General features: G+C 37.6%; 1 protein-coding gene and 1 pseudogene across 3 annotated transcripts in view; one reads left to right on the forward strand and one right to left on the reverse strand.

The window, feature by feature from the left end:
* The first annotated feature begins 4,012 nt into the window (after positions 1 to 4,012).
* Positions 4,013 to 23,793, forward strand: part of LOC141365295 (CAP-Gly domain-containing linker protein 4-like) — a 110,412-nt gene continuing 90,631 nt past the window's right edge. The window contains exons 1-3 of one of the 3 annotated variants that reach the window (XM_073869489.1): positions 4,013 to 4,130; positions 20,681 to 20,827; positions 21,403 to 21,542. In XM_073869489.1, the coding sequence (XP_073725590.1) occupies positions 20,695 to 20,827; positions 21,403 to 21,542 (273 nt within the window). In that variant the 5' untranslated portion in view covers positions 4,013 to 4,130; positions 20,681 to 20,694. Of the gene's footprint in view, positions 4,131 to 20,680; positions 20,828 to 21,402; positions 21,543 to 23,793 lie in introns of those variants that run through there. The other 2 variants (XM_073869490.1, XM_073869491.1) reach the window with 2 other exon arrangements.
* On the reverse strand, positions 17,453 to 17,569 carry LOC141365428 (5S ribosomal RNA; annotated as a pseudogene).

Raw genomic sequence — 23,793 nt, forward strand, 5'->3', positions numbered from 1 at the left:
GCATTTGTTTGTTTTTCAGTTGCATCTATTTAATCCCTGTGCTAAAATACGCGGATCTCTTCCATTGCTTACGTTTGCAGTCCACAACACAACAAGATTCAGGAAGAGTCCTGCTTGCCTGCACTTTTTTCACTCCTCCCTCACTGCAGCCGTCTGCTCTCATCTAAATTCCAGGCAAGGCAAGCTGCATCTTAAACAAGCCTAGTGCTTACTATAGTGGTTTTTGTTGGGTATATTACTGATCATATACTATATTAATATTATATTAGGCCTAAGGCCTGTTGTTTCTACACTACGCCATGAGAAAAGGTCAACATAACCGATAAACAAGAGGACGTCATTCTAGATTAGTTAACTTTTGTTTTCCCAGTTTCCTAATTAAAAGAGTCCAGGTGCGATCCTGCGACTATACCCCGATTGTTCTCGCCACGGTTATCTTGAGAAGCAAGGTCGAAACAACCGATAAACAAGAGTACGTCATTTTAGATTAGAGAATTCGTCCAGCTGTACTTCGCTACATTAACAATAAGGTATCTGTGCAAGCTAGGCCAAGGCCAAGAGAACCAATAAGCAGAATATATCATTTTAGATATGAGGAGGGATTCAGCTCCACTTCTGCTACATCAAACAAATAAAATTAATTGTGGTAGACCGAGACCAATGAGAAGAATGTACGTCATCTCAGATAAAAAGTGTTTGATCTTACTGTATAAAAATGGAGAGGGAAGATGATCTTTGAGCACCTCTTTGAGGGGAATTGATTGTCTCACTTTGTTGGCTCGAGCGAATAAAGTAATTTTTGTTTGGCACCTGGAACCTTTGTCTCCTGAGTATTTTTTCTTATGAAGATTCAAGCTAAGACTTTTTGCCACAACATTACCTATAGCGGGTATGCATTGACATTACTTTTCCACGTAACCACGCGGGAGCACGCCCTGTTGAGTGGCAAACGTTCAACAAAATTGGTGGTTTTCATAGCGGCTGCTGCGAAAATGCCAGTAAAACTTATTTTATTATTTTAAACTGAATTTAGTTGGACTTGATAGCAGAGGTGGACAATACTTACATTTTCCAAGCATCTGTATTTTTTTAGGGTGTTTGTCTTGGGATTTTTTTTACGTCACTACATTCTAAAGCATAGAATCATACTATGTATTCTTTAATTTTGCATATTAAAATTTATTTAATAACTAATTACATTAAAATTGTAGTAATAAATAAATCCAGACAGTTGATCAGCAGCGTAATGCATAAAAAAAAAATTCGCAAGAGTAACCACCGGCCCTTGACACACGCTCTGCAGCCCATAGGCTATTTTCTTCACTGAAGTATTTTTAGTCAAAATGAAAGAAGTTGGGAGTTTTTGTTTACAAAAACCGCCGTAAACGACTCCCAACAAATCGAATTACACAGCCAAGCAAGATTTTTAACCAATCAAATGAAAGAAATTTAGTTAAATCGAGACAAATGTAAATTCCAGACAATCCCATTACAGAGCTAAGCAGAATTCCAACCAGTTAAATGAAAGAAGGCGGGAGTCTCTGTTCACTTAGTTTGAGCGTTTGTAATACATGAATGGTTCAAAGCTGCATTACAGAAAATGCATCCTTATATTAAAAAAAATACAGACGGTTAGGAAATCCAGAGATGCAAACTACTTAACTTTAGGTCAATTTTGCAGTTTTAATTTAAAAGTGACATAAAAATTATTTGCCATGTAACACTTGCTGCAGTGACTGTCCTACCCAGTCTCCTGAGGATGTGTATAAATAGCACGAAGTGTAAAACTCATGCAATACATATGCCAAATTCCACTTTGGCGTGCATATGATACGCCAGTCCTTCCCATTCACTTAAACGGTGCATCTTTTTTTGTCGTTTTATTTATTGGTTTCTCTATTTTTTCTGTTTTTTAAACCATTTTCGCTTGGGTTTAGGGTATGATTTTAGATTTGCTTAATGAGGTTATTTAATATACAGGTTTCTCCATGTTTTTGTCCATATTTAAGCCATGGTTGCTTGGAGTTGGGGTTAGAGTTGGGGTTTGGGTTAGAGTGTCATTTTTATATAACAAAACGTTGTTCTAACCCTAAACCCAAGCGAAAATGGTAAAAAAATAGCAAAAAAATTTAGAAACCAATAAATAAAACGACAAAAAAGATGCACCGTTTAAGTGACTGGCGTATCATATGCACGCCAAAGTGGAATTTGGCGTATGTATTGCACGAGTTTTACACTTCGTGCTATTTATACATATATATATATGGGCTGGACTGTCAGTCAAGCAAATGGAAACAATAAATGTTTATAGCATACAGTAAACAGTGTTGGGCAAGTTACTTCCAAAATGTAATTCATTATACATTACAAATTACTGTCATTTGAAAGTAAATAGCTACATTACAATATTACTGTCTCTGAACTGTAATGAGTTACACTACTTTTGCGTTACTTTTGAGTTACTTTCATTAAAATAACAAAAGTATGACTAACAATGCATATGCTACCATACAAAGGCTTTTAAAAACTTTAAACAGTTGATGTTTAAAGGACAAGTTCGGTATTTTACACTTAAAGCCCTGTTTTCATTGTATGATTATTTTGTATGAAATAGAATGGTTTTGACTGAACTTTGGACATGTGGTGCTGGCCCGAGAGTTTTGGGGTGTTTGTTGTATCACCCCCCACCTCTACAATGGCTGCATAGGTACACTGTAACAATCCTTCCTAAAATGCATTAAACTTTTGTTTACAAAGACATGAAACTCACCGAGTGGTCGGGGGTGTTCACTGATATGCTCACACAAAAATCGCTGCAAAAGACGCATTTCAACAGGTTTTATCGTAGTTTTTGTCCAACTCCATTGACTTGTATTAGATGTGCTGTGAGGTACGGTATTACTCCGCCGCCGGGAACGGAAATGGTATTGTTTGTATTCTTGCAATTGGCAAAGGCGGATTATCGGCACCAACTGGGCTGGAGTGTCTATTATTCAAGCTCTCAACGGAAGAGTTTGGAAAAATAGGTCCACAAGTTTACAATGAATGGTAAAACACCTGTTGGAAAGCATCTTTTGCAGCGATTTTTGTGAGTATGTTTTATTTGTTCCCTTTTGTTTAGACGAAATTAGCTTTGAATTTAGACAGTATACCCAAAAACAGTGTATCCATAAATAGACCTGTGTTTCCTTCTCATGTTAACAAAGTTCGTCCCTTTGGTTACACTTTTTGGCTGTGGTTGCTTTCAGTAATTTAATTTGTTCTCTATAATGATTTCAGAGATCTTTACACTCAGATTTGACAAACAGAACAAAGAGTCAAAGCCTCAGGTTTAACCTTGTTTTATGTCATGGTTGCTATACACATTCAAGAGACCAAAACGATCGAAAATGTGTGTGTTATAGAATGCCAGGGCCGATTTTTTGTCCCAGTCCGCCCATGACGTTAAGTGTAAAATTTGCGTGTTTTTGAACCATTTGGCCTTCCATATTAGACTTCATTCACCCAAATGGAAAGCATCGTCTCACCTGCCAAAATGTACGTTTTGAATGCTATACCTTCTGTATGCGAGTGTTGTCAGCGTTTTGAGCCATACAAGTTTATATGTAACGTTATTATTGTGCCTAATGTATTTTTACTATAAGGAAAAATGTTGAATTTTAATTTCATGGGACCTAATGGAAAAAGTATAAGCTAAAATGTATCGTGATCTCAGTTATTATTTACATATATTCTTTTTATAGACAACAAACATAGAATATAGTTACAAAATTTGTTTACAAAATTTGCATATGTTAAATTCTACAATAGTTCAAAATAAGATCAACAACAAAAAAAAAAGTCCGTGTGTTTTTTTGTTGACCTTATTTTGAACTATTGCTCACATTGCTACTGTTAAAAGAAAGAAAGATTGAATTATCAAACATTAAATATGAATATAAAAATATAAAGTAAGAATAATTTCTTATTATTTAAGTATTTCATCTTTCATGCGTTCAGTGACGTTTGCAATACGTCACGATGTCGGAAGTGCATTTGCAAGCAGAAGCCGAAACCACAAGATAGAACGACAACATGATAACGAAGCTGGCGATACAAAAAGAGAAACTGGTTCTTCATTTCATAAACAGGTATTTTGTTACCTTTGTCAAAATGTTTGTACCACGCATGTCCGTGTTTGCTCTATATACGACACAATCGATGCGTTAGATGATGCATGAGCCTACAACCTATTGCAGTAGGCTACATGACTTTAGTTTAACTTAGTTAAAGATCACGGTTGTATCGGGCAAATTAATAAAACGTCATTTGTTATTAACAAACAAGAAATAAAACAGGGTCTAATACAGGGAATAATGTATAGGCGTCATATTGTTGTTAAACATTGCAGCTTCTATGGCAATTTGTGTGTATGTGTATTAACGTTATCGTGATGATATGGCTGTATTTTAGCTAAATTTAGAAAGATCACTGCAATAGCTTTGATAAATAACTCTAACTTTCAAAGAAGCCTTTCTGTTGCTACCATGGCCTGAATCATGTGCAGTTTGATACTTAAAGGGATACTTCACCGATTTAGCATTCAGCTTTGTATCTGTAGAAACCCGGCAGTATTACTGAATGACCATGTTTCCCTCCCTCATTTCCCCCTGAGAGGAGAGATATCTGCATTTTGGTTTTGCAAAAAAGTCCTCCGATGATGTAATATGACGATTTTTGCATCATCGGAGGACTTTTTTGCAGAACCAAAATGCAGATATCTCTCCTCTCAGGGGGAAATGATGGAGGGAAACATGGTCATTCAGTAATACTGCCGGGTTTCTACAGATACAAAGCTGAATGCTAAATCGGTGAAGTATCCCTTTAATAATTTACAATATGTTTCTTTATGCTTTACGCTTTCATCCATGACGTAAGTAATACATTTTTATCGGAATGTGTGTTCCCTGGGAATCGAACTCATGACCTCTGATTGCTCTAGGAATGTTTTGCTAAAATTAATTTGAGGAGACTTAAAGAGAAAATGTTTTGCTTCTTCTAGTTTAATAACAAAATCGTGTACAATAAAATAAAAGTAAATAATAAGTATCAAATGTACATTTTTTGTACACACATTTTAGCAGACAACTTTGTGTCAGTTTGAAGATACAAGTAAACATCACGTGTGGCATTTTTAAGGTCTTTATCTAAGCAATCTAAGCAATACTAAGAAACTGACACTTGGAGTGATACACAACAGAGCTCTGCTATGAGCTGTTACATAAGCTTCATGTGGCTTATGTTACTGTATAACTTCAATATCCAAAAAATGTGAATATGCCTTTCCACTTAATGGTTTTGTGTTGTGTGCAGTTTAGTACTGTAACAGCTGACAGTGATGCATACCTGTAAGAAAGTTATGAACAGCTGTTGGCATATATTGTCCACATAAGTACCACATAAGCCTACGTACATAACTGATGGACAAATATCACCGATAACACTAAATACAGATTAACTATCATGCACATAATCTAAATTCAGAACATCTCCTGGAATGAACATCTGCAGTGCTTAGTTATATAAAAAGTTGTTTTCAGATAACTATTTTTAGATGCCCGTTGATAGATTATCTAGCTTTAATTTTTAACAATGATTTAACAAGTGTGTTTTTGTAAGTGCGTAAAAATGTTTACAAACATGTCGTGCACATATGGCATCATGTCACTCATGTGTAAACAATAGAGACAGAGCACATTGCGTCATAACCTGAAAACCACGTACACCGGGGGTAAAAACAATCCATTCGTCGCCATTGACTTTGTATTGCAAGAGGCTGCCTCCTTGTCATTTATAAAAACGTATTTCTGTTTTTTTTTTAGCTTGTTAGCTGTACACCTGTCACACAGCAGCTTTTAGGCATTATTCTGTTTTTAGTTATAAGCAAGAAATGACAAGGAGACAGCCTCATGTAATACAAAGTCAATGGAGACGGTTGGATTGTTTCCCCCCCGGTGGTCTGTCTCTATGGGGTCGCAAATAGTGGGTACCGCCTGTGGGTGGGATCTTAATAGAGATAATGAGTTCAGACAGGAGAAATGGTACCTCTCTTTATTTTCATACAGATTACATAAGCAGGCAATTTGTTTTTGATTGTAATTAGTTTGTTTAAAAGTAGAAATTTTCAGGCTTTCTTTAGATATATGTACCATGTTTTTGGGACGAGTTTGCAGATTTTGTGTGTTGTGTGTTTTGAAAGGCACATAAGTATTAGACATTAGGGTTGCCGCGGTGACGTAATTTTCCCACCGGTTAATCAGCGCGTCACAAACTCGGTGATCCCGGTATCACCGAGTGGGAGGGGCTTATAAATGCGCATGCAGACGTGCACATTTTACTTTCACTTTTGAATTACGCAATGCATCGGTTGCATAAGCTGCGTTAAATCGCCTATAAATATGCGTGCAATGTGAGTGCAACAGCTGGTTTACTTAAGTGCTTGAGTCAATGTGCGCAGGTAATTCTCACAGAACCCGCCAGTCCCAAGCAGAGCAACCGGCTACTTCTCCATAAAAGTGCTGCTTGAATGATGGGTTTAATGTTTTTCTTGATGAAAAACACAACAACAAAACGATCTCGCTTATATTAAACATCATATATGTATATTATAACAAAAACGAGCAAAGCACGCGGCTTCTGTCATCATCTGGTCAGTCAGCTCGCCTTGCAAACTCTGACAGGAATAAATGAAATCTGACACCTGCGGCTGCTCTGTGACTGACGCGCGTTCAGCCCCACTGAATTCAGACAACAGACACATTCAGTTGTAAGTGTTTGCTCTCTCTAACGAAACTAAATGATTTAATTACATGAAAATATCAAAACGACGGTGAAAGACGGTGTCGCGGTGGGCAAGTGATATAACCGGTGAGAGGCTGAAGCACCGGTTATCACCGTTTCACCGACTATCGCGGCAAGCCTATTAGACATCACTGATGAGAAAAAAAAAACATGTTAAAACGCACTCCCACATTTTTGGACCCCAGAGTGTTAATGTCGCGAAACTCCTGTATATTGAATATGAATCCACACGTACCTTACTGTTATTGTATCTAAACTTTGTTTGTATCTAAATTTGTTGTTTATGATAAAAGCGTGAGGGTGCACTTTCATCAAAAAGTGTTTTATCAGAGTGTTTAGCGAACTGCTCCGGTGATTTATTAAAATCCATCTGTAGGGCTGCCACCATGGCCGGACTTACCATTGGGCTTGATTGGGCTTGAGCCCAGGGGCCCCGGCCAATTGGGGCCTCCGTGCTTGCTTGCGTTCGTTTGATTTGTTCAGTCGTTTTCATTTTTTATTTTACAGCCTATAGGTTGGTGCGGAATTGTTTGGTGCTGCATTTATATTCGTTATATATTATTTATATCACGGGTCTGTTGAATGCTGCATTCTGATTGGCTGAGAAATGTTCTATGGGTGTTGATTATTTTTCTGTAAACCGCACACCTATCTTTTCAAATGTGTTAAAAATAGGCACCAGAGCAATGTTTGTGGTAACCGTGGTATAAGCGGAATAATTAACTCCGGCCCTTTGAATTATTTGAAAATAATGCACACCTGCGGTGTAACGGCACTCCGCTTCCACCTTCCTTACATATATATGTCAGTCATCTTGGTGCTGAATATGACGCGCTGAGTTTACTGCTTTTGAAACCCATAGATGCTAGTATAATAGCTAATACGCGAAATGGGAGTCATGAATGAGCTTTACATATGGCGAGTAAGTGCAACGCGAAAATGAAGCGCTCAGTATGAAAAAGATTCCTAGAGTGGGCTATGGTCTTGTAACTCTGTTTTTTTATGTATGTTATCTAACGTGATACGCATGTATACGCAGTATACCCACTAGGAATTTCCGTATACCCATTTAAAAAAGCGTGAGGATACTTAACAGTGTGTGACAAACCTTTGACACTTTCATTCATAAATTGACATCTGAATCACTCACCATTCGCATGCTCCACTTGCTACTTTGACGGGTTGAACCTCAAATACAGTCGGGTATTTGGTATTTGGTGCCAAATGAAATCCAATCTGCTCGCAGTCTGCAGATCACACAACACTATAACCAACAGTTCCCGTGGAGAAGTGAACGAGTGGAGCATAGCTACGAAACATAACAAAATCCGGAGAGTTAACAACGCACATATGATTATGTCAACATTTAAATCATCAGTCCATTTTATTACTTCATCTGGAGGTGAGGATGCTAAATCATGGCCATGTTGATGTCCTGATGGTTTTTTATATAATCCACTAACTAGCCTACCTGTAGTTTCTCTTTTAGCATGTTTGCTAACAGAATCACAGTTTAAACTTCTGAAAAGTGTTCATTTTTATATCTACGTTCAAGGTTTTAATGTATTACGTTCATATCAGACGCAAAAATTAATGAATGATCATCTTCTCCACTTTGGGTTTTGGTGTCTAATATTACATGATGGTCTTGCCATAGTTATTAAATAACATCCTAAAATCTTTTTTTTTTCATTCTTAAAACTGCACCACTTGTACTAGGCTATATGCAAGTACACTTGTTGATTATGTTTACACATTACATTATATGGTGTGTAATAAGGTGAATGTTTATCAAGGCATATAATTCTTTACTTAAGCTAAGTTTAACACAAGGATTTTAAATGTTGTTATGGGGTATTTTTTTAATGTGCATGATTAATTTAGATTTGTGACATCCCTAAAAATACATGATTTAATTTTAGACTGGGCTTATGTTCTGCTTTAGAGATATAGGGGAAGTTTCCTTGTCAGGTCTTATCCTAGTCCAAGACTAAAATGCATGTTTTGATCTATCTTAATTTCTTAACATATATCATTGCCATTGTTTTGTCTCAAGACACACACCAGTTATGTTTTTGTAAGGTTTGTTTGTAAAAACTACTTGAATGATCTAATATAACCTAGCAATAGGCCTAGTGCTAGATTAATCTAACCCTGTCGGGAAACTTCCCTATAATATAGTTCTATGATATATTGTTTTATTTTAGGTTGTTTACTGTATGTGCACTCTCAGAAGATAATTTACACAAGCTGTCACTGAGGTGGTACCCTTTCAAATAGTACACCTTTGTACCTAAAGAGTGCATATAATGGGTACAAATGTACCTATATCTGTACCTAAATGGTAAATATTAGGACCCATTTAAAGGGTACCGTCCCAGTGACAGCTTTTCTACCTTTTGTACTGAGAGTGTAGGGCCCAAAATTTATTCAAGCCCAGGGGCCTCCACCCTGGTAAGTCCTGCCCTGGCTGCCACTAACGACTATTTTTATATGAACTAATCTATTGACTTCTAAACTAATAATTTACCACCAATCAACAAATCAACAAACATTCAATCAAACATTTTTAAATCTTAATGTTCTTTTAATGGGGCATTATCTTTTTATATTGTAAAAAATCTATTGTATAGAAATACTATTTATTAGCTGTGTGTGAGATATCACCACTGATAATTTTTTAAGCAGCACGCACAAATATCTCTCTGATGTATATAGTACTGACAAGAACAAAGTCCAAATATAGCAGCAAGCAGCAATGGCGGGCCCTCGCACGTCTTTTTATCGCTATATGGTGCCTCCCAGAAAACGATGCATGGTGGGCACGTGCATCAATTGGGTAAATATTAGTGGACTATTTATGTTTTTACTGATCCATTTGGGTACTGTAGGTAAAACAAACCCCACATCTTAGACAAATTGCCCACAAATGTACGAGCTTCGAGCTACAAGTGAATATCTTGCCTCATTGTTCCGCTCCCAAGCAGCAGGTCATGACTGATATCAGTTGTCTCCCCTGTCTGCTGGCCGTTTGCATTTACACGAACTTGAAGAGATCTTAATTTTTTTGTGACGTACACACTACCTTGGGTCCCACTTCACTACTGTGGTTGTGCGGTGGTTATGACAACCATCACAACCCTAATAAAATTAACCGATATAAAAACAAGATTCTGTCTATCAAGACTTAATCTGTTTTTGTCTTCTGGGCATTTTCACTTCAACACTACTTTAACTTACCCATATTTTAAAACTGTGGTGAAAAGTAGTGGTGAACCGAAATGGAAACTCCTGCCCAGAACCAGAGTATGTGAGCGGTGCGGAGTGGGAGCGGAGCGGGGTGATTTTGCCAGGAGCGAGGAGCGGATTTTTTGAATGTCGGAGCGTTGTGATTTTCTCTCGCTCCGAAAATGATCCACTATAGCTCAATCACGAGCAAGAACCAAAAACACTGAGACAAGGGAGGGGCACTGAAAATGTTTCTAAACATATATTTTGGCCCCAATTGCATTTGTTTTGTATTGTTTAACTACAGAAACATTAATATAATATCATGTTATTTATTATGTTTTTAATTATATTTTACTGACCTCCTCGCGATCATAACTTATTAACAAGCACAGTTAAAGAAAGACAGAAATAAAGAGTTTCTGAAATACTATAGTGCAAGGGGGGAAAATACAAATGTATTTTAAAAGGTAATGATGACAAAGAAGAACGCAAGTGCGGGGAGGTGATTACAACATCAAAATATTCCTTGTTTAATCTTAAAAGGCACGTGTCAAGAAAACATAAGTTTTCTGCTTACACTTGGAAAGAAAATCGAAAGGTCGGTATTAATACAGCTTTAACATCCTAAACCACCAACACAGAAACAAAGAAAAAGCCATTTAAATTTGTATATAATTTGCAGCATTTACCTTGATACAGCAAGGTCTGTGACACACTTATGCCATATGCTTTATTAGAGTTAAACAATAAATTGCGCATTCTGCTACAGAACTGCAATGGACTCTGATATTTTAACGAGCCAATGAGGTTGGTGTTGTTTCAAAACAGAATTAAAATTTACAATGGAGCGAACGCGGAGCGAGGCGTTACTAAGGAGGGCGTGGGGAGGGAGCGAGGAGCGAAATATTGTACATCCAGAGCGGAGCTTTAGCGGATTTATAATGAAATGCTTTGAGCGCCGAGCGCAAATTCTTTCCATTCCACTCCGCTCACATACTCTGGCCAGAACCGAAAATGTAGAATTCCCTTGGCCGAAAACCTAAACTGAAGCCGAAAATCTTTCTATTTTTCTCTTGCTGATAAAAAAAGCTTAATTCCCTCATTATTTCAGATTTAAAAGTCTACTTGCTGTCCCGGTGACGAGTGACTTTACATTACAGCTTTGCGTTTTTAAATCTTGAGTCAACTTGAGCTTTGCTCATTCAGTGCAATGGTCTTGACATTAGCGTTGCTTTTTTGCTACCATCTCTGTGCAAACTTTTTAGATTTTAGAAAAGATATAGTTTATCTTTGGTTTAACAGCAATGTAAAAGACTGAGTGGATACAAAGACAAATTAAAGATGTTATTTAAAACTTTATTTTATAAAATGTATATTTCTAAAATTTTCCTAAATCGCATATAAAACATTAGCATTGTGTTATTGAAAAATATTTTGAACTTTTTAAATAAACTGTAATAACTGTAATGGTGCAATAAGCCTTTATTTTTAACTTGTCTTCTCAAGATTGGAAAACACTGTGGGGCGGTTTCCCGTACAGGGGTTAAACTAGTCCTAAACTAAAATAAATGTAAGAGCTGTCCTGTCAAAACAATTTGCACTGATATATCTTAAAATACATCTGTGCTAGGGTTGTGCAAAAAAATCGCCTACGATTCTCGTGCGTGTTTTTTCAGTAAACCCGGTTCCTTGATTAGTAGTAAATCGCCATCACCTTTCAGATGGAGCGGCAGAGAAGCTAGGCAAAATCGCGATTATAATCGAGGAAAATCGACTCTGATAATCTATGTGATTTTGCCTAGCTTCTTGGTGAACTATGGCTCTGTGTAGTAAATGCCACTCCATATGAAAGAAGGTGATGGTGATTTACTACTAATCAAGGAACCAGCATTACTGATGAAACACGCATGAGAATTGCAGGTGATTTTTTGCACAGCCCTAATCTGTGCCCTTTGTTTTGCCTTAAAATGCACACAAGGAATGTTTTAGTAAGGCATGTTTGTTAAAACTAGTTATATTTCCTAATTAAACTAAGACCTAGACCTGATTTAAGATAATCCCTGTCTGGGAAATGTATCTTTTTTGGTATTTGAACCATGTTTTCCCCATTTAAATTTTCAGTAAATCTTGAAGTTGTCTCTTATTTTTTTTATAAGAGTATACTTGCAGCTGTATGCTTTAGTACTACAATTTAAATACCATTCTTGGTCAATTTAATACATAAGTACATTACTTAATAGTTTGTAAACAAAAACATGTCGGGCTCACCCACCTGGATCGGTTAGCTTAACAGGTTAATTCTTGTCTTGGTCTGTTTTTGGCTGTATTATGACTAGTCAATACTTAGTGCTGCCTTCGTTACTTATACCTCTGTTCTATTATGTTTGTCTGTTTTGCACTGTACCTTTTGTAGTATTGACACACCCTTACATTACTCAGTCATTTTGTGACAATTTGTTAAAGACGTTAAAGGTTCAAGTCTGTAAATCTTTAAGGGTTCATTAGATTTATTAAGTTATGACAGGTTTTGGAAATGTTGGATATAACTTGCACAGACAAGGTTAGTTAGCATTTTAACATGATCCAGATATTGTGGCTTTGCTTTGAAAAATGGTATTTCAATGTTTATTTTGTTGTAATGTTGTTGTCTCATAGCCCCACTGGTATGCATTGCATTAAATTTAAAAGTAAAAGTAATCCAAGTAAATACTAGACAGCATGCTGCAAGTGTCTAAACATCTTTAATTGTACTGAAACTGAAAAATTATTTTAAATGAATATGTAACTTTATTTTCCGAAATGTCATATCAGTCAACCACTTGCTGGCTATTCACATAATGTTTAGCTGAACCCTGACAAAAATCAGCAGGCATTTGAGTAAATTACATTAGTCCAAATCTAAAAAGTGGTAATTAAATGTAACAAATCATGTAAGAACGTATAAGCTTTTATTGGAAATTAAACATTATAGCAAATATTAGCTTTTATCTTTTAAACAACCAATATCTTTCTGGAAAGTGATAAAGTATTCAAAACATCTGGTAGGAATGCATGTAGTTTAGTATATTGTTACATATTGCATGTTACAGTTCACGGATTTTGCACATTTTGGATTGTCAAAGCGAAGTGGCTTTATGGTAAAGCTGAAGGTAAGTCTTAGCTCATCTAAGGCGATCTACTCTACTAATCTATAGCCCTTTTCACACAGACATTCTGGAAAATACACATAAAATGCATCCTGGATTTTTCCAGAATCGTTAGATTTTTTTTGTTCTTTCACACTGCCATGATTACCCGGCATCTGATGGTCTTGGAAAGACACGTGACCTGTTGAAAGTCCTGCCCTCTTTTCTACGCAGCGTCTGAAGTTTGCAAATTATTTATTATTTCTCTCTCCAGAAACCACTCGCGTGCATTTTTTTTTATGATAAGACTATAAAGGAGTGCGTGAACGCATAGTTCTATGCTGGTGAATGATATCAGGTTCAGAATGGATATTTGACGAGCTCCCTGATCTCTGCTTTAATACAGTTTTCAGATATTTCTCATCGTGATTGTTTATATAGATTTAAAACACGCATTTTGAGGAGCTGACAATATATATTGTTGGGATGACGCGCAGGTATTTTCGTTTATTATAAGCTCAAATGAGCACGTGACGCGATATGCTGCTGAATGATCTCCGTTTCAACGCAGTAAGTGACGAGCTAACTTACCTGAGATTTGCTTCAGTGCAGTTTGCTGACATTTCTCGTCGTGAATGTTGTAAATCCCTCATTTTAAAGAGTTGAACCAACTTCATGTTGCCATGACACGCGTCCTCACTACGGCACGTGCATCATGCGTCTCATTCATCATTTCCTGATAACTGCTTCAATCTAGTTTGCAACATTTCTCGTGGTGAATATTTATATGCATGTTATCTCTCGTTTTAAGGAGCTGAACCATAACTTTTGTTGTGATGACGCGTGCGTCCTCACTACGACACGCCCATTACGGCATTGTTTCGGCTTCTTGTTCACACAGAGGGTTTTCCGTGTATCTGACTAGGTCCTCTTTCCGGCAACGATCCCAGAAGATTTAACGGGATGAGTTTGTGTTCACACAGACGCTTGTCTGGCAATTTTACGGGTATTTTCTGGGACCAAAGGTTTGTGTGAATGGGTTTTATTATTCAAGTGGGAGGAGAAATGTCCTTTCACCAGGTGCCCTTATGAATTATCTTATTAGTGGATTTTACCAACAAATTCATGCGACGGAGCCATATCACCATGCTATCGACTCCCTCGGCTTTGTAACTGTACAGTCCACTGCTTTGTAACTGTACAGTCCAACAAAATTCAGAGGAGGTGATGAATTTTGGCGGTGATGAATGTGCGTTCATTGTCAAATAAAACGTTCATCTTAAAGGCGCTCTAAGCGAATCTATGTAACGTCACTTTTTGTTGATGTTTGAACTGTTTTCAAACAAACGGAGCGTAGCTAACTCCTCCCCCCCTTCCGTGCTTTCATGAACGCGCCCAACCCCCACCCCCAAATCCTTCTTTCCGTTTATTGGCTGGAACACTTTGTTTTGTTTCGTGGTGCTAAGTTTGGCCACTGTGTTTTTATTGCGGTTTGTGGAGCCTGGGCTGTCTACAGAGATTGCGTTTTTTACAGTTTGATCAGCGGACAGGCAGCAAGTAATAGTGAGGAGATGTTTGCTGTATGTAACAAAAAAATGTTTTATGGTCTAAAACGTGTGAATTCTATTAGAGCAACTTTAAATAACTTAATTACTGAACATCATTTAGACTTTTTGGGCCCTATCATACACCCGGCGCAATGCAGTGCAGTTATCATTTTCACGTTCAGTGCCCATGGATTAAAGTTCTCCGTCGCTACAACGGATTTCCGTAAATTGCAGTGAGTCTACGACGGATTTCCGTTAACTCCAAAGTTAATAAATTCACTTTTCATAAAGATGACATGTATTCACCTTGTTAAGTGGGATGTGATCAAAGCCTGGAATGAAGCGAAATCACTTTCCTTTTTCCACTGTAAAGTCCAATTAATAGTCATGCGTAAGGTCTACGATGTAGGTTATCCGTAGCCTCTGCGTAGCCTGACATGCACCTCGCCAAATTTTTAACAGCGCGTCAGTTCTATGCGGACCGCAAGCGCTGTGATTGGTTCACTAGAATCCCTCCCGTCAGGTAAAAAAACCCTGTCATAGGTATTTCCGTTTGCAACGGTGAGAACAAAGATGGACCAAGTTAAGGAGTGATTTAACTCGAACTGCAACATAAGCTGCTGTTTATTTACTTACATCAATTCAATTTCAATTCAATTCAATTTTGTTTATATAGCGCTTTTCACAATTGGTGATTGTTTCAAATCAGCTTTACATTAATATAAGCAGTGGAAAGCACAGAAAATCGACAGATAGCACAACATAATAACACAATAGCACAAGCAGCTAAATTTGCTGCGGCTATGAATCAACATTATAAGCATGCATATTACTAATGTAACGTAAAGAAGAGGGTGCTAAGTTGAGGCCCAAGAAGGCTGCCTCCCCGGGTTTTTAGGAGAAAAAAACGCCAGAATTATATATATAGGCCCCCCTGTAAAACTAATCCTGTCCTCTGTGTTTTTAATCCCGTCCGAATCGGCCATGTCTTTGTTTTTCTCTGACGACCTCCGTAAAAATTCCAGAGGAATTTACCTACTGTTTTTCGCCGAACTCAGAGGTCCTCCGGGGAATTTTATCCCGTCCGGATGCAAATGTCTCTGCACATTTGCACATTTCGTGTTTTGGCCAATGTGATCTGCCATAAGGTCTTCCTAATGCACGTATATTGTATTTCCTGAGTCCCATTCATTCAGATATGAATGTTTTTTCGCATTCGGCAAAATAAAGTAATTAAATCAAGATGAGCTGAATATCATACACTGTTAAGATTAAACACTGTAATATCATTAACGTTATAAGAAACTCAGTTCAAAGTTGTTCAACTCCGGAATGGTAATGTTAATTAATAAAGATATGAAATTTTATTAATCATTATTTCTTCCTTACTTTATGTTTGTTATAAGCAGACAGTTATATAAAACACGTAGGCTAACGTTACTTTAGTAGGATTTGTATATTTTATTTTGATTTGTTAAAATTAAATTAATAAATTACATGTTCTGTCATGATTTTACATTTAAAGCAAAATATTTAACATTACAAACACGCGTATCCAGAGCACGTGCTACTGCAACGCCCAAACACTTTTATTAAAGATAATTGAAATCTGTATTCCCAATCATCCATTCATGTCCTAACTGAGAACAACTAAAGAAAGTTGTGTCTGAATTGTCAAACTATTACCCTAGTAAATGGTTTTCTTTGTTTATTAAATGTTCCATGAATCTGAAATGGCATTCAAAGCTGTGTCCAGACACTGACATGATATATTTGCAGTATCTTAGTGTTTAACTTACGTCTGTCTCAAACAAGGTTACAGTAGACTTTTTTTTCTGACGACATATTCAAAAATGTTTTTATGATACAGAAGAGAAATACTGCACACACAGAAAGTGACATAAGTTTTAAATGAGCATAGAATTGCTATGTTCCGCATTCAAACGGCAAGACAAATATAGCCTAAACTTCAAAAATTCAATTTACTAGACATTTTTGTGGTCGGGATGATTATTTTGACCTTAAATATAGCATGCTATTGAAATTGTTATTTGTGGCGCCCTTTAGCAGACAGCCTTCCATTTGAGATCATAGCCACTCTTTCACTCCCTTAGAAGTTAAATTATTAAAGGGATAGTTCACCCAAAAATAATAATTATGTCATCATTCACAGTACCTACCATCATGTTGTTGCAAACCTGTTTAAATTTCTCTGTTCTGATGAACACAAAGGAAGATATTTTGAGAAATGTTTGTAACCAAACCACTCTTGGACCCCATTTACTTAATAATAATAATAATAATTCCTTACATTTATATAGCGCTTTTCATATGAACGGGGGAATCTCCTCAACCACCACCAATGTGCAGCATCCACCTGGATGATGCGACGGCAGCCATATTGCGCCAGAATGCCCACCACACACCAGCTTATTAGTGGAGAGGAGACAGAGTGATATAGCCAATTAGTATGAGGGATGATTAGTAGGCCAATGGGCAAGTTTGGCCAGGATGCCGGGGCACACCCCTACTCTTTTTCGAAGGACATCCTGGGATTTTTAATGACCACAGAGAGTCAAGACCTCGGTTTAACGTCTCATCCGAAGGACGGTGCTTTTTTGACAGTATAGTGTCCCCATCACTATACTGGGGTGTTAGGACCCACACAGACCACAGGGTGAGCACCCCCTGCTGGTCTCACTAACACCCTACCAGCAGCAACCTGGTTTTCCCAGGTGGTCTCCCATCCAAGTACTGACCAGGCTCAGCCCTGCTTAGCTTCAGTGGGCAAGCTGTACTGGGCTACAGGGTGATATGGCTGCTATACTTTTATAGTATTCTTTTTTCTACTATGGAAGCGAATGGGGTCCAAGAACGGTTTGGTTACAAACATTTCTCAAAAATCTTCTTTTGTGTTTATCAAAACAAAGAAATGTATGTGGGTTTGTAACAACATGAGAGTGAGTAAATCATGACAGAATTTTCATTTTTGGGTTAAAGGGCGTGTTGCAGGTTAACCACCACTGTCGATTAATGGGTACATAAATCACTCAAGATATGTGTATAATTTTTAAAATGTCTCAAAAATGGTCTTAAAGACCACTTTTTTTACGTTTTTGGTATTAACGTTTTTTTTACGCAATTCTGCGATGACGTCACGTTGGGGAGAAGTGGAGAAAGCCTCAGCCAGAGCCATAGAGATAGATGAGACATTTATTGCTGTTTAACACTTACGTGTATAATTTGGAAATCATATATACATCGTAGGAAATATATAATGTGTTATACTACAAAGTTACCATGCTAATTATTATTTATGATATATGTGGAGATAAATAAAACTTCGCAAATCTGCTGATTTGATCCATTCATGTCCTGACCACCAGGCTAGAGATTTTTAAACATCCTTAATCCACACTTGTCTATCAAATAATATCTCAAATATATTGTTTTGTGAAATAAAAGGATGCTTTGTTATATTGTTTATGCGATTATAACGAATCACACGATCATTTATACGCAGCAGCAGTCAGCAGCTGCAGCACACTCGGATCTGACCACATACATACTGTAATAAACAGGCGTTTGGCGGCTTTTTACATCACGACAGGCTATGCCATTTGAGGAGGAACCGCTCATTGATCACCGTATTTTTATAAATCCTGTACATGTTTGGACCTGCCGAACAGGTTGACCACTTTTATAAACTTTGTTGAGCAGAGAGGCTGCACAGTTTGACCAGCGGGCTGCGGGAACCGGCGCACATCACGCCGCCAGACGGTGTTAACTCGAAATGTATAACTATTATCAGATCGCCCCACCGGGAAAGACCCGACTCTCCCGATTGCCATTCCGCTACTGGCTGTAAGAAAGTGAGTGCGTTTGGGTCGCTGGTCCCCGCGAATAGATGTGACGTGCCTCACTCAGCTTCCAGGATTAGAGACATGCTGCCGTTTGTGCTGAAGATCGCATAAAGTTACACCCATTTCAGGCAGGATCATGGACCCCCTCAAGCCAGCATGCACGAGTATGTTAATTGTTTGTTTACTTTCTACACGAAGATATGCTAACGTTATGCTATCTGGCTGTCTGCCTATACTAGCCTATAGGGGTGTAACGGTACGTGTATTCGAACCGGACCGTTTCGGTTCAGGGCTTTCGGCACGGTGCGCACATGCACCGAAAGGCCGAATGCATTTTGTGTGCGCCTGTGCGGAACATAATACGTGCGTTTCCGCACGAACATATTAAGTGGCGGAAGTCTCCGTGTTCAGCGCAAGTCTTCTGTCAAACACATATAACATAATTCGGCCCGCAGAAAGATTTTTATTTACTTAGTTGTATATCCGTTTGATTATTGATGTAAACGTTTACGTGTCATATCTAAAAGCGCATGTTAAACGCGTGTCAACGCGCTGCTTTGTTCTTTCAAAAGTGCGTGAGAGGATGCACGTCTTTCGTTGCTACGCATTCATGAGACGCGCTTTCTGTGACAGCAAGAATAAGGAATGCGTGATCAGATTTTTCATCTGCACATCACGTCAATCATATCATTGTCACAATGCGATCAGCTGGTCCCCGGGCCACTCAGCTGCGGAGGGGTTCGTAAGTAAAGTCACAGCTTACATTGATGACACAAGCAAAGATTAGGAGAAACGTGCAAAGATCAAGGATGGCTATATATGCAACTCACTAATCTCAAAATGAGTGTATAATAAGTATATCATCATGTTGCTTGCTATGCAGTTACACATAGAGCAGTAATATTATTTTTATACAGAGATGGTACATAGCCAATTCAATTCTGTGAGTTAAACAATCCAAAATAAATCAAAACAGAAAATTTTTAGTGGCAAAAATGTAGGCTAATAGTTCATAAATGTATTCAGGAATTGAATTTGTTAGTTCAAGGTTTTAGTAGAAAAAGTTTAAGAGAAGGTTAAGATAAGAGTTACCTTCTGTTATAAAATAATGTAAAAAATAACTTTGCAGTAGTATTTTATTTATTATTTTTTCATTTTATATATATTTTATCTGTTATATTTTAATAAAGTGTTTAAAAAAGTGTAAACAAATTGTAAAAAAAAGTTTAAAGTAATAAACAACCTGCAGTTTAATGTTTGCATTTCTCCCTTACTGTACCGAAAATAAACCGAACCGTGGCTTCAAAACCGGGGTTCGCACCGAACCGTGATTTTTGCGTACCGTTACACCCCTACTAGCCTATCCATCTGTCTGTCTGTCTGTCTGTCTGTCTGTCTGTCTGTCTGTCTGTCTGTCTGTCTGTCTGTCTGTCTGTCTATCTATCAATTTATCTATAATCTGCGCTATCAGGACTGTACTTTACTCGTCTTTCTATAGTCATTCTCAATGCTATCAAGGCCGCTTTGGTAAATTCTCTCCCCAGCGTGACGTCATACAGTGCGTTGTGGGGGAAAGGAGAATAGCAAACCGCTGTACTTTTTCATACTTTTTCGGGTTTTGTGATACCCAACAACATAAAATACAATGGATAACAGTTTAAATGTTTATTATCAACAAGCAAATTGCACAAATTCGTTGAAAAATTTAACCTGCAAAACGCCCTTTAACTATCCCTTTAAATGCCTGTGGCCTAACTTACAGTTTATTATGATCAGATTCAGATCATATAACTATCACAGTGATAACATGTTAACAACAAAGTTATGTGACATAAATTAACAAGCAACTCAGCAATATACCGGTATATTAACTTTGCTCTGTTCCATTTTCATTTATTTCAGAGATGTGCAGGGCATGCTTGTGCCTCCATGCATGACTTAAGCCTGATGTAAAAGTTTACTTAACCCTAACTTTAATGTTAACTTGAGCGTAATACAATACAATCGTTTGATTTTTTTTACCTCATGAAGTCAGTAATAAAAAATATTTGAGCTATGATATTTTTGCGTCCAGGTGGTGAGAGGGAGATGACAAAGGAGGATGTGCTGAGAGAGTCCTCAGAAGGAGACTCTGTCCTGGGACGGTACAGCATTATTTCCCGCTCTTCTGACCGACCAGTGATTCATCAGGTGGCGTCAACGCCCATGCCTTCAGACTCCGGTGAGCAAATGAATCTAATGCACAAAACAAAAGACTGAAATATCCTTTTGTTTTTACCAGTGCTTCTGTCTCATGAAAGCTTTGTCATATGACCACTTGAGCAGGTCACACCAAAATGCTTATACTGTTAATCTCTGTAACACAAGCAGCGTGGTTGCTGTCCAATAAACATTCAGCTTATTTAGCTGCTTTTTGAAGTGTATCTTTACTTTGTCGTATACTGTTTAAGCCGCTGTAAAAGTAAAGTATTGACAAAGTCACAGAAATTCTTTTTCACTTTTCCTGGCTGTTAGCACTAATACATTTTCTTTTCAGTGACATTTTCATGTATGCCCATGCATTGCTCTAATTCACTTTAATAAGAGTTTTTTAACTGAATTTGAGTGATCAGGACTGAGGATCTTTCATTTAACAGTGCAAAAGACACAAGTTCAGTCCCCAATGAACATGCATGCTGATAATGTACCTTGAATGTACTGTAAATTGCTTGGATAAAGTGTCTGCCAAATTTAGAAATGTAAATTATGTTTGTTTCTGAGGTTTTTTTTAAATCACATGGTTTTGCCTTTTTCCAGAGTTCTCCTTCTTTGACCCTGGTGATCCTCAGTGTCGGGAGGTTCTGCTCGACCCTCGGACTACAGTGCCCGAGCTCTTTGCTATTCTCAGGCAGTGGGTTCCCCAAGTCCAGCAAAATATTTGTTTTATAGGCAATGAGGTCAGTGTTCAGATGAACCCCTGTGGCTCATGCTCTTAAAAGATCAAATTAAATGATGTTCACAGTGTGTTTAACATGCAGAATATGTTTTTGTGTAACAAAATACTAAGCAAGAACATAAAAACATAAAGATGACAATGAACAAACGGGATACAAAACACTGGAGACTTTAATAACACAGGTAGCACAGGATAACATAGACCAAACATTAACAAGAACCGACAGAGGACTGATATATTTAGTGAATGAACACAGTGAAGACACTCATGACGATGATACAATTAACAGGTGCAAACAATGAAACATGAGGGCAAACGAATACAACTAAGGGAGAACCATTGCAATCTGGAGATTTAAACAAATCTATTTCTCTAATCATTAAACTTTGAAGATGAACAGCCCAGGCTGTTCACAGCACAGACATGAATAATCCTATAAAGTGTGTGGTTTGTTGAACAAAGGTATGCTTACATTTTAATAGGTATCCTATCCTGGCCTTATGTTTTCGCCTGGCTGATGATGCACAAATTCAATAATTAATTTAAGGAAATTCAAGGAAACCAAATTTAGGGACAGGAAAATCATATAATGCCTTTTTCAAAACCTAGTTTTATTCCTTGCTGCCACCTTTCAGCAACTATGTGTCACAAATAATACGTCTTTTACAAACTGCAGGGAAGACCCCACTTGAAAGTCATTATAAGGAGAATGGTATTGGAAGCTTGATTTTTTTTTTTTTTAAGAGGTTATGTTTATATATTGTTGTAATGTGTAACTGTTTTATTTTAAATTTGTCTTACTGCTTGGCTGTTACCTTGGCCAGGTCTCTCTTGTAAAAGAGATTTTAAATTTCAATAAGACTTCCTGGTTAAATAAAGTAAAAAAAAAATATTAACCAGGTTTTTATAAGTCAATAAATATCAGTGGTGATCTCACACTGTGTTTTAATAGTCACATCATGTGAAAACAAGTCATGAAGTGTTCCAATGTATAGTGGGCCGGTGTCCTTACCTGCAATTCCAAACAATATTTTTCATCCTTTTAAGGGCACTTCAGGTAGGAGAGACGTGTAAACAGACGCTCCAAATAAAGATCAAATTATTGTTTTCATTGCTGTATTCGCCAGTTGTATTTTAATCCTCCACCTGATGTGACATTGTGGTACTCCCTCGAAAGTTTACATCCAGGAGCTCTGATTTTCAAAGGGGAAAGGGAATTTCACTTCCGATAGGGATTTACAGACTGATTCGCGAGCTAGGGAACTCATTAACGTTTACACACTGGGAAGTTTTTCGTGTGCGTTTATCGTCAACGTTTTATGTGACGTTTTTCTGCTTTCACACCCAAACGATTTTTACTGGCACTGAGCAGAGTGAGAAATTCACATTAGATGGCGCTTAATACAAAACAGATATATGCCGGTACACAAGGTGGTGCCGCGAGACGTTATGCGTCTGTTCTGACACTCACTTGTCACACAGAAGAAGAGAGCCAGTATTTACACTCGCGTGTAGTCAATAGGTGCGTTCCATTCGACAGGGTCCCTACAGAGTGTTCACTGCTCCCTATTCCCTGAGCACGGTATATCAGTTGAAGTGGACTTCACGGACAATAACCGCTCATTTGGAACGGCCTTCAAACGTCATCAAAGAAAGTCAACGTCGACGGGGTCGCGCAGATTGATATAACATAAATATATATAGGACTACATTCATATTTTAATTTTTATTTACTATCACATGTAAAATATGTACACTATACAATAACAAAAAACATTGAGTACTACGTAAGGAAAAACGTATGTTTATTATACACTTAAATTGACTATTGCTGCTATTACTTAACTATTAACAGAATTGAAGCCCTGCTGTAACTGTCATGCAAATATGAAAGTAAACTTTTATTTGGTTAACTATGTGTATTTATGCGTTTTTAAACGATTGTCATATAATTGCATAGCGGTCTGACCGTTCTCACTGGTGATCACGTGATGCGCGCAATGACAGTTGGGTGATACTGCTCTCCACTTCCTGTGAAGTGATGTATCGATGTTCCCTGATTCCCTATGCCGTGCGCAGTGCCCTACGAACTGAACATGTTCGCTCCCTTCGGATTGGAATCTCACTTAAGATGGCGGAATACCCTGTGAAGTCCACTTCGCAGTCCACTTACGGTCGAATGGAACGCACCTAATAACCATTCATATACAATTTTTGGTTAACGGGCAAACAAACAAACATGGATCTTTTAA

The sequence above is a fragment of the Misgurnus anguillicaudatus genome, chromosome 7, assembly GCF_027580225.2.
Source record: "Misgurnus anguillicaudatus chromosome 7, ASM2758022v2, whole genome shotgun sequence".
Taxonomy (NCBI): Eukaryota; Metazoa; Chordata; class Actinopteri; order Cypriniformes; family Cobitidae; genus Misgurnus; species Misgurnus anguillicaudatus.